At 38.7% G+C, this 17,244-nt stretch overlaps 1 protein-coding gene across 16 annotated transcripts in view; it reads left to right on the forward strand.

Annotated features, from left to right (window-relative positions):
• LOC126272953 (uncharacterized) overlaps positions 1–17,244 on the forward strand; it is a 960,200-nt gene that overhangs the window by 826,343 nt on the left and 116,613 nt on the right. For all 16 annotated transcript variants that reach the window (XM_049976256.1, XM_049976259.1, XM_049976258.1 and 13 more), the window contains one exon: positions 9,515–9,646. In XM_049976256.1, the coding sequence (XP_049832213.1) occupies positions 9,515–9,646 (132 nt within the window). The remainder of the gene's footprint in view (positions 1–9,514; positions 9,647–17,244) is intronic.

Raw genomic sequence — 17,244 nt, forward strand, 5'->3', positions numbered from 1 at the left:
TGACTTAAAAGCCACATGCTGGTCACCATCGTGCAGGATATCATATGTTAAACTTCTGTATCAGTTCAGAAACATTACTTCAGAATACTAAGTAACTTTCCGGTGGAAACTTTGCTAGTTTTTATTTTAATGCCAAGTGTGTTACCTGTGAACGGATAAGAATGTATTGCATTGGAATCAATATTCCAGTTCGACAAGACAGATAGATACTTGCTAATGTCGTCAACAGCAGTGGTCGTAATTTTTTGTTTTTGTTTTGTTTTGCTTACGAGCCAATATTGACATTGTTGTGGCGACACTTCGGGCCGCACTAAAGACAACAGCAACAGTTCAATAATTGTCATCCTGTACGTGTTGAACCTGAGTATTTCGGAGGTTTTTCAGGAGAATTTTCTGACTAGTCCCACAGTCGCTGGCGGCTTGTTACAGAATAAAATGGAATTGTCATTTATTCGATTTTTTTATGCCAGTTACCTTTGTTTCTGTGAGAATAAATTCAAAACAGTGAAAAAATGTGCGTGTGGCATTTTTGACTGGGAGACTCCATGCGGTGTGTCCGACCGCCTGGTGCAAGCTTTTTATTTGACGCCACGTCGATAATGATACCATACACACCCAGTCCCGAGTCCCGAACGGAGGAAGCCCTCGCCGCGGCCGGGAATCGAGACCACAAGATGGCGACTAAAACAGTGAAAAAGCCTGTAATATGCACTCACCAAATTGTAAGATTACCATACAGAACACAGAATATTGTAACAACTCTCCGACGAAACGGGGCATTAGCTGGGCCGGTACTCACCGGCACGCAGTATCGTACAGGTAGTTACAGAATTGCCCGAATAGAGTGTCGGAAGTTCTAAAATCCGCAGTTATATTGTACTATGGACCAGCTCCTAAAATACCAATCCTATCATTGCTTAAAAATTCTATAAATTTACTAAATCGGTCTGATAATAGAAAATAATCTCATACCATACACTTAATAATGGATGAGATTGTAATACCAAAGAAACATATTTCGTTTTCCCTCGCGTTTTAGTCCTTTGCAACTACAATAAAAATGTGCTGCAACAATGAGATAATTTCTGAAGTGAAGTGTACCATTGTCGTCCGCTTGCACCAACGTTAATCGGTAATAGTCAATACGATACCTTATTGTTTAGCGATGACCGAAGATTCAATCATTTTTTACGTTAATAGGATTTCGATTTCAGTGGCTTCGGGTACCTAACTTGTTAGGAATGAAGTATTATGTATGTGGTCTTCAAAGAAGAAGCAGAATGAGTTTACTAAAGTGGTAAAAGAAATGTGGTGAAACCGGTGAAGTTGAATGTAATGTTTCAGAAATTTCAAATAAAGATAGTGATAGTGCCGTAAGTGCAGTGGAAAGACACGCCGCAGAGGGAAATGCAGTAAGTAGCTCAAATAAATCGTGTAACGGGTTCATTCAATGACATCACTCTTTTGCCTCCTTGTTGGACCGCTGTTCACTAGAATTATTTTAATGCTGAATCCATGGATAATTATTTAAAAAGGTAATTTAGGCTGTAGATATGTTCAGAGGCAAATTTTATTCCTAACAAGCCTTACAAACTTCACATTTCGCAGGAATGAGTGCAGGGGAAAATAAATTGTTGTGGAAGTGATAAACAAGCTCAAGAACAGAGTTAGACGGGAAAAAATCGTGAACATTGGTTAGCAAATCATACGTATCTGCGTCAAAAATGGGAGAATTAAGCAAAGAACAATACTTAGAACAAGGAGTTACAACAATGCAAGAACAGCTTACAAAATTGCAAAATATCACAAACCTTGTACTGATACGCCGATTGATATAGATCTCCAAATTCTTAACGAGCTCAGTGTTGGAGGAATTCTTCACACAAATTTCTTTTGCGCTAATATCGTGTCTGATATCGCTGAAAGGATCATGAAACATATTGTAGAAAACAAACGGAAAGTAGGTAGTTAATATACGATCTACCACGTTAAGAAAGAAGCAGACACTAGCTGTATGCTTAAAAGTTCCTATGGAAGACGCTGACAGGTGTCAATTGAATTAAGAGTGTGGGACAGCTTCTAGTAGTACTACTACCCCTCTTAGAAAAAACCTCAACTTGTTTGGAATGAGTGAAGAATATTTAGAGGAATGTCTTATAAGTTGAGTGGTGTAGGGGTACAATTTAAAAATTTATTTCCCTATATATATCATAACGTAGCGGTGCAGGAACCATTGACTAGAGCTACCCATTACTGATTCCATCAGAGAAGTCCATGGAATAAATTACTTTCAGATATTTCTAGAAAAACTGTAGGCTCTATACAATCAGCCTCTTAAGAACCCAAGGGAACCACACTGAGGTGACAGAAGTCATGGGACAGTGATGCACATATACAGTAGGGCCTACATATGACGGTAATATCGCGTACACGGGCTGTAAAAGGGCCGTGCATTGGCAGAGATCTCCTTAAGTCTGCTGGAGGTGGTGGGTGGTCGAGTTGTCATTTGCACTCACGTGATTCATGTGAAAACGTTTCTGACGTGTTAACAGACATTGAATGCAGAACGGTAGTTGGAGCTAGACGCATGGGACATTCCATTTCGCAAATCGTTAGTTAATTCAACTTCTGAAATCCACAGTGTCGAGAGTGTGCCGAGAATACCAAATTTCAGTCATTACCATTCACCAGTGATGGGCCTTCACGTAACGACCGAGAGCAGTGGTGTTTGCGTAGAGTTGCCAGTGTTCACAGAAAAGCAACACTGCGTGAAATATTCGTAGAAATCAATATTTAACGTGAGATGAACGTATCCGTTAGGACGGTGTGGCGAAATTTGGCGTTAACGGGCTATGACAGCAGATGACTGACGCAAGTGCCTTTGTTAACAGCACGACATTGCCTGCAGAGTTGTCCTGGACTCATGACCGTATCTGTTGGACCCAAGACGACTGGTAATCTGCGATATTGTCAAATGAGTCCCGATTTCAGTTGGCAAGAGCTGATGGTATGGTTCGAGTGTGACGCAGACCTCACGAAGCCATGGACCCAAGTTGTCCTCAAAGGCACTGTGCAAGATGGTGGCGGTACCATAATGGTGTGGGCTGTGTTCACATGGAATGGACTGGGGCCTCTGGTACAACTGAACCCATAATTGACTTTATCTCTCTCCTTGGGAGACCATTTGCAGCCATTCAAGTACCAAAACAACTATGGAATGTCACTGGGCCACAGTTGTTCGCAACTGGTTTGAAGAAAATGGACAATTCATTTGGCCACCCAGATCGCCTGTCAAGAATCCCATTGCACATTTATGGGACATAATTGAGACAACAGTTAGTGCACAAAATTCTGCGCTGGCAACACTTTTGCAATTATGACCGCTGAAAAGGCAGCATGATTCAGATTTCTGGAAGGGTCTTCCAATGACTTTGGAGTCCATACCATGTCAAATTTCCGGGCATAAGTGCTGTGACACAATATTAGGAGGTATCCCATGACTTTTCTCAAATCAGTGTAAACACCTGTGCAAAAACTTTGGGCAACAAATGTGGTGTATTGGTAAAATTTTCACAATTCAGTTGATTCCATCAACTAAAAGAACTATACAAGCTGTTTTGGAAAATTTTGAGAGTCTATATTCCCATTTTGTCATGCAGAGAATGATATTACAAAAGATCAGAAGGAAAGCCAAATATTCTGGTTAACAGCCGTATTTAGGCAGTGCACAGTTTGTAAAAAAAATAGGAATAATGTTAGATGCATCGATAGGATTACCTGGTCTTTCATGTGGTCTGGCAAATGACACTGCCAGCAGCTGATAAACTGATAAAAAAACTGTTAGAGCACTTAAGTTGTTGTAGCAAAATCCTGGCCATTATGCCAAAGTAGCTACAGGTAACAGTATGTAAATTCTAATCTGTACCTCCATCAAGATCCAATAAAATACAAATGATTCATGAAGCACCATTTCACAGGAGTCTTGCTACCAATTTAGAATCAAGATTGGTAACTACTTGGTCTTCTCTGCAAGCAATTTACAATCTCAGATAACAGGAAAATTGTGAAAGCTTTCAGTGATACAAGGAATACAGAAATACTGAAAGGAAGTCTCATGATTTACTGCCACTACTTTTTGCCTCAGACACTATTGCTATACCAACAACTGAATGTGAACACTCATTCGGTCCTGTGAATGAGATTGTAACCCGTTTAAGAAATACCTTTTGGTGGATCATATGTCTGATTCATCAGTTCAGCTGGACCTCCTCTTTCTGAATTGTACCTGCTGCCATATGTGAAATCCTGATTGGCAACTAGGAGATGATCAGCAGAGGCCGTCTTTGCGTAAAATGAAAATTACTGCAGAGCAACATCCCTTCAAACCTGTCTGGAAAATGTTGAAGAATTTGGTGAGTACTGGAAGCTATCATTTTCCAACTGAAGTCCTGGATGAAAAAATTTTCCTTGTGATACAGTTACTGTCGCTATGGTAACAGCATAGCACCATTGTGCTGCCCTTCTAATTCATTCTGTGAATTCACAAACAAGACACATATCGGCCAACGCTTCACTGGTAAACCTATCCATGCTGCCGAGTATATCTAAAACTGCCCAAAAAAGTACTGAATTCAAATAGAAGCAAAGAGTAAAGTTGTCATAACACTGTTGTGAAAATCTCAAGTACCCTGGTCACTATAAGTCATACTAATTTAAAGATGGACAATTCAGCTAAATACCTATTAAAAATAAGGATCAAAATTGGGAACAAGCTGAATCGGAATCATCATGCAGAAAATGTACGCAAGACAAACCAAAGACAGGGTATTATTTGTAGAACACTTAGAACATACAACATTTAAATACTAAAGAGACTATGTATATTATGTTTGTCCTTCCTCTCCCAGAGTGTTGATATGCAGTGTGGGATCCTTACTAGATAGAACTGACAGGAAGACATTGAACCTGTTCAAAGGACAGTGTATTATTGCGAATTAGAGGAGATAGTGTCAAAGATGTGATATGTGAGTTTAGTGGACAATGATTAAGACAAAGGCATCATTCGTTAGGATGTGATCTTTTTACAAAACTTCAATCACTATCTATCTCCTCCGAATATGAAACCATCTTCTCGACTTCCATTTACATAGGAAAAAATGATCATTGTAATAAAATAAGGAAAATTGGAACTCACATGGAAAGATGCAGGTGTCCATTTTTCCCATGTGCTACTCAAAAATGATAGTTGAGAAATAGTCTGAATTATAGAGCAGTCTTGTAGATGTAATGCTTTACAGTTCATAGAAAGGTATTTGGTGGAGTTCAGGTTCACCACAGGCCAAGTGATTTTCTGACATTTTAAATTTGATTTTAGATCACACAACCACATATGAATAACTGGACCTACTTAAGGCATTTCATGTTTTACAGGTTGATTAATTTGCAAATGTATTCAGGGTTTCTGCACTCGTTACACAAACATTTCTGTCATTATACAATTTTTATTTAAGCACATCTCTTGTTTCTGTACACACCTGCCTACCTGAATGACCACTTTGAGGTTTATTAAACTGAGAGCTTATTTATGTGTCAAAATATAATTATTTGGCTCTTCATTTCTACCTTCCCTATGCCCCTCTTTTAATATCCTTGCAGTGTGGGATCCTGGAGGGATTTCTGCTGGCTTCTGTGTTTTTCATGCACTTCATTCTCAGAACCACTCTTTCGTTTCTCTTCAAAGCACAGTTGTTACAGGCTCAAAAGTTCATAAGTTAAGTAGTAATCAGTTTGATGACCAACTGGAACAACACAGTGCTTTGCTAGATGTGTCACTACGTCATCAGAAACAAAGTTAACGTGTGAGTGCCCCATGGGAGTGTGATAACATTACTCTTGTTCCCCTTGTATACAAACAGGCTATCATGTATGGTAGGCAGCAGTATGATACTGCTTGCTGATGGCGACATTTTACAACCTCTGACAATAAAGTTCAGTGAATAGTCCTGTAGCATTAACATAGATTAACTATGAACTACAGTTACTTATGAACTATGAACTACATTTACCTTACTGTCCTTCGAAATAGCCACTTCCCATAAAAATGCACCACTGAGCTCTGTGATACATGTCCTGGAAACTTTGCACAAAGCCTTCCTTTGGGATGGTAATCAAAATCTGTGCGTCGCATTTTTTTGGACATCAGGAATATCATCAAATCTCTTTCATTTCAAAGCGAGTTTGAGTCAAGGGAATAGGAAGAAGTCTGAAGAATTGAGATATGGCAAGTATGGTGGATGTTCAAGTTGCACCAGCCCCTTTTTTGCCAGGAACTGTTTGACTTTGTGTGGGCGAGCATTGCTGGGAACAAAAAACTATGAACCTTCTTGTGCATACTGGGGTCATGCCGTGCACAGATGTTGCATGAAATGGGTCAAAATTTCAACATCGCTCCCTCAGGCAGAAATTCCTTGTGGATAAAGCCTTGACTATCGATAAAGGTGATGAGCATTGTTTTGATGTGTGATTTTTTGGCTCAGACCTTTTTCCAACAAGGTGATGACAGTGAATGCCACACCATGCTTTGCTGTTTCGTTTCAGGGTCATAGCAGAGACAATAGGTTTCGTCCTCAGTGACAGTACAGTTCAAGAAGTTGGGTGTCGTTCCCACTGTTTTGACAAAATCCTGTGAAGCCTCTGAACGAGCCTGCTTTTGATCATCAGTCAAATGATGTGGCACAAGATAACAATGTTTTCCTCTTCCCTAACTCCTGGGTAAGGGCTTGTCGCACAGATTTATGGTTCATCTGCAGTTCATCTGCTATCATGCTCACAGTTAATCAGTGGTTGTTTGTGATTAATGTCCTCATGTTCTCAGTGTTTTCTTCACTGATGGCAGTCACTGGTCATCCGCTATGGGGATTGGCAGATACACTTCCCTGGCCTCCTCGAAAATGGGTGAACCACTTGTACACACACTACATGGACAGTGCTTGATTCCCATGAACACAACCAGAATTCCATGCATTTCTGTCGGTGTCTTGCCAAGCTTAAAACAAAACTTTAAATTGATCCTTTGCTCGTTCATTGTCTTGTTCTCAGTTCAGAATCAACGCACTACTCAGGCACTTCATCCTGTACGTCTAACACAGAACACACACAATGCTCAACTGAACTATGGTGGGGGCAGGTTGTCCACACCGGCTGCTACATATGCGCAGCGTTGTTTGTCGTCAGTATTGCCCAGTCGACCATTCTGACTTCATTCAGCATCAGAGGTTGTATATGCAAAAGTATCACTTTTGAGTCATTGTATGGGTATTTAGTGTGACTTTGACATATTTTGTATTTAGTGCAACGAACAACAGCTTGCTTTAAATGTGGATAAGTGTAAGTTAGTAGAAATGGGTAGGAAAAACATTACTGTAACATTCAAATACAGAAATGATGGTATGTTTCTAGACCCTATCATGTCGATTAAATGTCTTAGCACAATGAAGTGAAACATGAAATGGAATGAGCACATAAGTTTGTAAGGAAGATGAATGATTGATTCGGTTTATTCTGGAAAAGTGCAGCATACCTGCAAAAGGAGACTGCACACAGAGTACTTGTGCGACCCGTTGTTGAGTACTGGTTGAGTGTTTCAGATCCCCACCAGGTTGGAATAAAGGCACACATCAAAGCATTTCAGAAGTGAGCTGCTGGAGTTATTATTGGTTCATTTGATCAGTATGAGAGTGTTACAGAAACATTCTGTGAGCTAAGAGTGGAATCCTGAAAGAGTAGATGATATTTTTATGAAACACTGTTGAAGTTCAAAGAACTAGAATCTGCAAAAAACTGCTGAGTAGTTCTACTGCCTCTGATATTCACCTTGCAAAAGGACAATATCAGGAAGATCGAAGCTTGTATAGAGGCAAACAGGTAGTCATTTTTCCCTCATTCCATTAGTATGTGAAGCAGGGAAGGGAATGAATGATAGTTGCTTGCAGAATTTGCATGTTTATGTTGTACAAGTAGGTGTCCTTTTAGAAGCGGTATGGCTTTATGGAAGAGATAAGCTTCCAACATATCATAGTGGATAAGAGCATTGCCAATTGCTTTCGAGGTCCAATGTTAAACCACAGTGAGCACCTTGGATTTTTCTTGACTGGAGGGTGTGAAAAAAAGTTTCAAAGAATTTCCTCAATATTGTGAAGGTGACATAATAAATAAGCAGTTGCACCAAGATTTAAGCCTTTTTATATTGATTGCTTTCTAATGAATTTGGGTTAAATGTTTCTTCATCCTTCCCAGTTATGTTTCCTTATTCTTGCTAGGCAAATGTCATTATAATTTCTTCAAAAGGTGGCAACATTTGATCCTGTTAATTCTTGTCATTGCAAAGCATTAAGGGTTAAATTGTTTTATAGAATTGTTTATCAATATTGGCCACATTATAGAATAATTTCGGCACAGTAACTCCTTGATGTAAGTTATACAGATTTTAGAATACGTTTGCAGGAAGCAGTAAAATACATCATGTATATTTTTTGAGGTGTTCAAAATGATTATCAAACCATTATCATGTAGGCTAATTTTTGTGACTTGCAGTATTTATTGAATCTTTTTACTCATATGGTGAGTCTGCACAGCATACAGTTACATGACACCAGTAAGCCTATATTTTCCACTTTGGCCCTTATTTTATACTGCATTTTGAAATTTATGATTTTGAATGGAAAGGCCAAAGTGACAAAGAAAAATAAATTTAGCCTAACATATATTTATAGAATGGCTTCCATTAAGAATGTGTGTTATGTGAATTGATGTAAAATTCAAATGTAATTCCACATACATTTACATCTTCATCTAAATAGATACTCTGCAATCCACTGTACAACACGTGACTGAGGATAACATTTCTTTTCCTGTTCCACTTGCAAATAGAGCAAGGTAAAAAAGACTGTTTCCATTACTTACCAAATTTGATTCGGCACAGATAGATTTACTCAGATTAAGTGCAAATTCCTTAGAAAGATGTTACTTCTTTTTCCCAACCACTCTCTGTTCATTCTAAAATGTCATATTTTATATTAGTCCCCATGCTTTTATGAGCACTGTCAATAAAATTAGAATCTTCTAGCTATTCAGTCTAATCATTTTCTCCTTCCCGTCTGCAGTTCAGATCCTAGTCTCTCTGCTGGTTCTTCTGGAGATGGATGAAGTGAAGCAATGTTGTTAGTATTTTTGGTGCTGGGTTAAACTGCTAAGGAAAATATAATAATATATTGTATGGAAAATGTATATTATATAGAAAAGTATGTTATGTAGAAAATAATATATTACATAGAACATTTTACTTTTATGTCACATGTTGGTTAGGAAACCTGTAAGAGTAATGATTATACAGTTTGCAGAAACTGAAGCAATGCTAAAATGGAAAATCATTGAGTTGAACAGGAAGACATGTATCATCATACACCAAGTAACCAACAGATTGAAAAACAACTAAATATGTGACCGTTTCTTACAGATGATGACAATGGCCTGGGGATGGAGCCTGAATCATTGCAGGTGCGCGAGTTCATTGAAAAACTCGTAGAGAAGCTGGTACACGGTGGGCTGGATGACGTGTGTGTTGGCAAACTCCACTCTCACCCAGACTGTAAGCAGATTTCTGAACTGACTCTTGATTAAACGAAGTTTTTCGTACATTGAGGACTAAACTCTGCTTGAATCAGCATCTGCTGCAACATAAATCATCTCTGCTTGCATGATTTTACTTTGGAACTTTTATGGATGTCTGTGAAATACACTTTATTAGAATCAAAACACATTTTGGAAAGGTTGTTTGATCACCTCCCTGGTCTTCATTGTCTAGGATTTATTATGATGACATTATTAGTGATGACTGATAGATGTTTCAACCTTGAATTTTAATCATTTCTCTGTTTTTCAATGTTTATGTTTGTGCAGTAATATAATGTATTGTAGATTTTGGAGTTAAAATATCTTTCCAAAACACATAATGGTTACAATGAAGCTATATTTCACAAAATAATGGACTGATTTCTTACTTTACAAGTTAAAGTTAACACTCTGTATGCCATCTCTCTTCCATAACAATTTTTTTTCCTGGCTTAATTTATCTCTCACTTGCTCTTACCTTTGTGTCCTAACTATTCATAAAATATTCCACATAATATAATATATTTTAACAAGGTTCTCTTTTTTCAGCTTAGTTTCTTAAACTTTCCTTTGCTGTTGATAACTGGACATGGAAACCACTACATCACAAATTATGTTTTGAAACTGTTAGAATCAGTTTGCCAAGAATATTGAGGTTTCACAATTTTCTGCTGTAAAGAAAATAATATCGTTCGCTGTTTCCTGTACTGAAGCTAAACAAAGTAGACAAAAATATAACAATTTCTACTGCCTTCACAGAGACGTGCTAGGGTGAGCTATGTCAGGCAGTCTCCAGTAATAGTGTGTTGTGGAGGCAGATTTCATTTGATGCAGCTGCTAATGATATGTCACATCAGAGATACGAATAAATTTTGAGTCATATAGACACTTTCTTAGTAGTGTACTTTCTTACAACACAGCAAATGCGAATAAACTATTAATGATGTAAATAAAATAGAAAGAAACTTTCACATGGGAAAAATATATTAAAAACAAAGATCCCAAGACTTACCAAGCGGGAAAGCGCCGGTAGCCAGGCACAATAAATAAAACACACACACAAAATTTCTAGCTTTCGCAACTGACGGTTACTTCTTCAGCAAAGAGGGAAGGTGAGGGAAAGACGAAAGGATGTGGGTTTTAAGGGAGAGGGTAAGGAGTCATTCCAATCCCGGGAGCGGAAAGACTTACCTTAGGGGGAAAAAAGGACAGGTGTACGCTCATACACACACACACACATATCCATCCGCACATACACAGATACAAGCAGACATTTGTAAAGGCAAAGAGTTCGGGCAGAGATGTCAGTCGAGGCGGAAGTACAGAGGCAAAGAAGTTGTTGAAAGACAGGTGAGGTATGAGCGGCGGCAACTTGAAATTAGTGGAGGTTGAGGCCTGGCGGATATCGAGAAGAGAGGATATACTGAAGTGCAAGTTCTCATCTCCGGAGTTCGGATGGGTTGGTGTTGGTGGGAAGTATCCAGATAACCCGGATGGTGTAACACTGTGCCAAGATGTGCTGGCCGTGCACCAAGGCATGTTTAGTCACAGGGTGATCGTCATTACCAACAAACACTGTCTGCCTGTGTCCATTCATGCGAATGGACAGTTTGTTGCTGGTCATTCCCACATAGAAAGCGTCACAGTGTAGGCAGGTCAGTTGGTAAATCACGTGGGTGCTTTCACGTGTGGCTCTGCCTTTGATCGTGTACACCTTCTGGGTTACAGGACTGGAGTAGGTGGTGGTGGGAGGGCGCGTAGGACAGGTTTCACACCGGGGGTGGCTACAAAGGTAGGAGCCAGAGGGTAGGGAAGGTGGTTTGGGGATTTCATAGGGATGAATCAAGAGGTTACGAAGGTTAGGTGGGCGGCGGAAAGACACTCTTGGTGGAGTGGGGAGGATTTCATGAAGGATGGATCTCATTTCAGGGCAGGATTTTAGGAAGTTGTATCCCTGCTGGAGAGCCACATTCAGAGTCTGATCCAGTCCCAGGAAGTATCCTGTCACAAGTGGGGCACTTTTGGGGTTCTTCTGTGAGAGGCTCTGGGTTTGAGGGGATGAGGAAGTGGCTCTGGTTATTTGCTTCTGTACCAGGTCGGGAGGGTAGTTGTGGGATGCGAAAGCTACGTTTTTCATCTTGAGTATTCCTGGATGTGTCCTGTGGGAAACTTGCATGACAGTATTTCAGATCACGCCCTTTGAGGAATGAGGGATGGTGGAGAAAAATAGTAAAGAAGATGCAAAACACAATATAGTCATCATTTTCATTCTTAAAAGCACTTTTTGGGTTTTATCAATTATCAGGATCACATCACTGACTTTACTACACCGTAAAAAACACATTATATCCACTGTTGTAAAAACTCAAACCAAAAAATTTTGATTAATGCTCATTAATTCAAGATCAGCATCAGCCTCATACAAATACCTGACAGTTACAAATTTTTAGTACTGCCAAGGGCCCCATATTGTAATCAAACAGTCATCTAAATTTTCTTCTATGGCCTAATGATAAATGTTATAAATTTTAGAAGCTTATTTTTGGATAAGTTAAGATGTGTTTCAACCTCTTTTTCTGTTGGTTCGTAAACGACATTTATGTCAGTGAATACTCATAACTAAATACCTTCAGCTTACTAAGAAGATGATAACTCACACACACACACACACACACACACACACAAAATCCGTTTTGTTTTTGTATGGACTGTTAAAAATAGGTCCAGCCCCGTGTCTCCAGTCATAGTTTTCAGGAGGTTTTCTCTGGTCAATTGTCAGATGCCAGAACTGGCAATCACCTTCCAAATATTTCCAAGTGGGAACCCCTTCAGCTTCACTCACAGCCTGCTGGGACATTGGGTAGAAAAGAACAAAGTTCTATAGCAGCATGCCCAATTTGCATGAGAAGGTAATGAAAGATAGGGAGAAGAAAACATAAAGGCAGGCACAAAAGTTGAATGACTCACAAGCATTTGTAACCTGGAGTTCCTCCATATGCAAAAAGAAAGAAAAAATTAACTGAAGCAGAATTAAACAATAATAACAGTGTTCGAGGTAGGTTTCACTGTCTGTATACCGGTTGTAGAACCAGGCACAGCTGTAGGATAAAAGAAAGATTCACATATAATAATAATAATAATAATAATAATAATGATAATAATAAAGAACAAGCTGAATAAAGCAGGCTTAAAAGACTCCTTTGAAAAAACCAAATTTATGACAAACATTAAAATAGTGAAAACTGTATATGAAACATTGAAAACTGACAAATTCAAGTACCTAGGAGAAATAATTGAACAAGACATTTCAGAGAAAGAAGCTATTGAACAAGAATTAATAAGTTGAAAACATGTACCACCTAACTAAGACTGTGTATAACGAGAAATGAATATCCCTAAATGCCAAAGTTAGACACTGATCTACAGTAATTTACTTAGAAGCGCTTTATGCACCAGAATGTTTAACTCTAAATGAAAAAACAATGATGAAAGCACGGGAAATCAAAGGAAGAAAAATATTAAAGAAAATTTTTGTACCAGTTAAAGAGCAAACACAATACAGGAGGTGACATAATAGTGAAATTTATGCACATATTGAAAAAAAAGAGACATGATTAAGCTTTCTAAGACTGCATACAGAGAATCCCAACAGACTGACAAAAAGTGTGTCATTTATTTGGGAAATTAAAAATTGATAACACGTTGTGCAGAGAAAAAAGGAATGATCGTGTGGCATTGTTGGCCGGGAGGCCACATCTGAGGAAGTTCGACTGCCGAGTGCAAGTCTTAATTTCAGATGATGCCACATTGAGCGATCTGTGTGTCAGTGATGATTATATGACGATGATGACAGCACTACACCCAGTCCACAAGTGGAGAAAAATCTCCAACCTGACCACGAATTCAAACCCAGGCCCACGACATTGTAGGCAAACACATTACCACAGGTGGATATGGTGCAGAGAAATTGGAAGGGACGAACTCCAGATTACTCTACAAGATATTGAGGAATGACTGCAACTCAGACAGAAATTCACAGATTCAAAAGGTTTCCATGGAAAGCCCAAGAAGAAGATTAGATCCACTTGAACAGAAGAAATAAGGGAGAAACATCAAGAAATGATGAGAGAAATGTAGAAAAAAAGAAAGAGCAAAACTAAATGTGGTCCATAGTGGCTCGTATGTTAAATAATAATAATAAGAAGAAGAGTAATAATAATACTAGAATCTCTAGATCTTTGAGATTTAAAAATGAGTTCATCATTGGAAGGGGAAGATGATGATAATGGGGAACAAAATAAAACATAAAAGAAATTGAGGGCAGACATGCACTCCTCATCTCCACTCAGGAGATACAGAAGGTAAACAGTATTTAAGTCAGCTTCATTACATTTTGAATAAACATCTTGTATATTTCCAACCGTACACATCACACTGTACAATACGTCAATGTTCCAGTCTCATATTAACAATGTAGGAAAAGACAGATTACAACTTATCATAATAAAGACATCTTAAGTTGCAGACAGGCACAATTTAAAAAAAAAAAAAAACTTACATATAGCTTTCGTCCACAGCTTTCATAATCAATATAGAAACACACACCATTCATACTCACCCTGCAACATATTCTCCCCCTCCCCTGCAGATGTTATCTTCCGGTCCGAGATGTTGGAGTTGGTGGTGATGTAAGTGAGGTGTGCTTGCTTATGTGTGTGAATGGTGTGTGTTTCTCTTATATGCTGATTAAAGCTTTGCCCAAAAGCTATATGTAAGGGTCTTTTAATTGTGCCTGTCTGCAGCTTAACATGTCTTCTTTATGGTAAGTAGCAATCTGTCTTTTCCTACATTGTTGACATTCCTACCTGGATCTTGATTTGATTGTTTGACCCTGTGTATTCCTTTACCACATAACCATGAAACTTGTGTGGTAAGTCACCAATAGAACTCTGTGCCGTTAAGAGAGATGGCAGTTGTGATTTATGAAACAGGGAACTAACTAACTAATTAGAACATCTAAACTCCACCCTGATTCCCTGTTCCTGTCATCTGATCGATACCAAGCTCCATAAGGCACATTTCATGTGGTAACATGGACAGGAAGACTAACTAAACTGATATAGAGAACTGTATTGATTGACATTAGTAGCATACAGTATCAACCTGGTAAAAGCCTTTTGCAACAGTGATCGGTATTTTGAAATTCTTTGCAGCACAACTTGTTCACAATTAGGGTTACCAGGGTGTTAAGAAAATGAATGACATGAAAGTGTAAAATGTAAGATATGACAAGGGAATATGGGACATGAAGGTCGAAAATGTAGCATATCATGATACAGTATAAGATCAAATACTGGAAGGTAAAATCTGACATTACTTATTTTATTATTGTACAATATATACTTTAAAAATTACAAAGATTCAGAATAGCTGGCAAGCACTTTAGTTCATTCTTCAGGGACAAAAGTGGGGTAGGATCCCAGAATGAGAGGGAGCCAGCTGTTGTGATGATAAGGGGAGACAAAGTGATAAAACCCATTCAACATTTGTATCATGTACTGGAGTAATGGAAAAAGTACTGTTTCATTTTCTGCAGTTCTGTATGATGACCTTCATGTTTGCTGCTACTGAAATGTCTAAATTATTTAGCAACAAATGATGGATGCTACTCTCCAGATAGAACAGGCACTACGTGACAGACAGGAACACTGAAAAAAGACTGCTAGATATTGTTTAGAAACTGGGCTAAATTGTTTGTCAGAGACATAGACAAAATAAACACACACACACACACACACACACACACACACACACACACACACACACACACACTCACTCACTCTGCTGTCTCCAGGCACTTCTACCCCACCAGTGCACCTACATATTCCTTAACGCTTCACCCACCCTTACCTTGCCATCCCTCCCTCTCCCTGCCCGACACCTTTCCTGTAGCTCCACAACCTACCCCAACAAAACGATCACTGCTCACCTCAGACACAGCCATAATCACAGTTTGGCCATATCAGCTGGAGAAAACTGTGGCGCTATGTATATCTGTGTGTGTGTGTGTGTGTGTGTGTGTGTGTGTGTGTGTGTGTGCAATTTTATCTATATCTGATTGAAAGACTAAGTTCGATACCTAAGTTATACAAGCAGTCTTTTTTGCAGTGTGGCTGACTGCCAGTCAACACTTCCTCCATGTGGTAGCATCGATCCCTTCCATATTGTTGCTATTCCATCCCAGATTTCCATTGTTTGATTAAGCCATTCATCATTAAAATTTAAATTTTGAAAGGATAGAGATTTTGTTCAAAAAAGTAATTTTAATTATGTAACAGGTCACAATATACATCAACAACCATAACACCATTTTTACTCAGAAATGGAAAACAGCTTTGAACATCATTTATTAACACTTTTGAATTTAAATTGGCCTATTCAAATGATTTTAATGAACAAACTATACACCCAAGGACTTCAAATAGAACACACATTTATCATATATCATACACTGAGACAGAATCTGTAAATGAAATCAGATCACAGTGGTTCTTGTGATAGCACTAGACTGACTTGCAGTCAGTAGTGATCACGAATGTCAAACACAGTGTACTAGCAAGGCCAGGTTGCAGTTCTCGCTAGTATAAGCCCACCATAATCTCCACTGCTGAGCACATGATACATGCCACAGCATATAAAGGATCCCGTAATTGTAGTCGTAGAGAAAAGTAAGGAGAACTACATAACAACCCACTGAATCTGGAAGCATGGAAATTGGGGTGGGGGGGTGGGAGGGGGGGGGGATAGTCCAATTAAAACTCCCACTGCTAATTGTATAGTTGAATTGCCCATGTCCAAGGCCTTCCTCAGAATGTAGGACATCCAAGAGATTTCTTAAATTTTTCCTGGATGTTGGACAGAAAGTTAAAATGTAGGAAATGTCTGGCATTTTCCAGACACCTGGTAACACTAGTCACAGGCACAGTTGAACATCAACAGAGCCAAATTCAGCCTATGCATTCCTCAGTATTATTGAGAGAGCTTGTATTAGCCTTCTGAGTGAGCTTGCACAGTGGTTAAGGCATTGTACTGGTATTCAAAAGGAACAGGGGCCACACTCTTGATGAACACTGTAGACATATATTGAATTTCTTATATCTTAAAGCATAATTCTGTTATGAGTTTTATTATTTTCAATTGTTAAAGAGTAATTCGTATTTCAAAGGATCAACCTTCAAAACGAATTTACAACTTGATTGTGATCTCCGATTCATGATAATTTTTCCAATGGGGGAGGAAAAATGTGTGATACTTCTTCCAGATTTGTTTCTTCCTCCTCCTTAACAGTTAAGCAAGTGATTGGCTTTAATAATGTGAAACAATTTGAAGCATTGTGAGATGAAGCAAGGAGTACTTCATCAGGATACTGTCAGCTTGTTTCCTTCCTAATTGCTTTGCTGGATAGGTTGTAAAATTTTATTAAGTTATTGACTTTTTTTGTAAAAATGTGTTTCTGGAAATCTGCTGTGATTGGTTGAAGTAAAATGCTTTCTTTAGCTTGTGCTCAACCTCTCC

Source organism: Schistocerca gregaria, chromosome 5 (assembly GCF_023897955.1).
Source record: "Schistocerca gregaria isolate iqSchGreg1 chromosome 5, iqSchGreg1.2, whole genome shotgun sequence".
Taxonomy (NCBI): domain Eukaryota; kingdom Metazoa; phylum Arthropoda; class Insecta; order Orthoptera; family Acrididae; genus Schistocerca; species Schistocerca gregaria.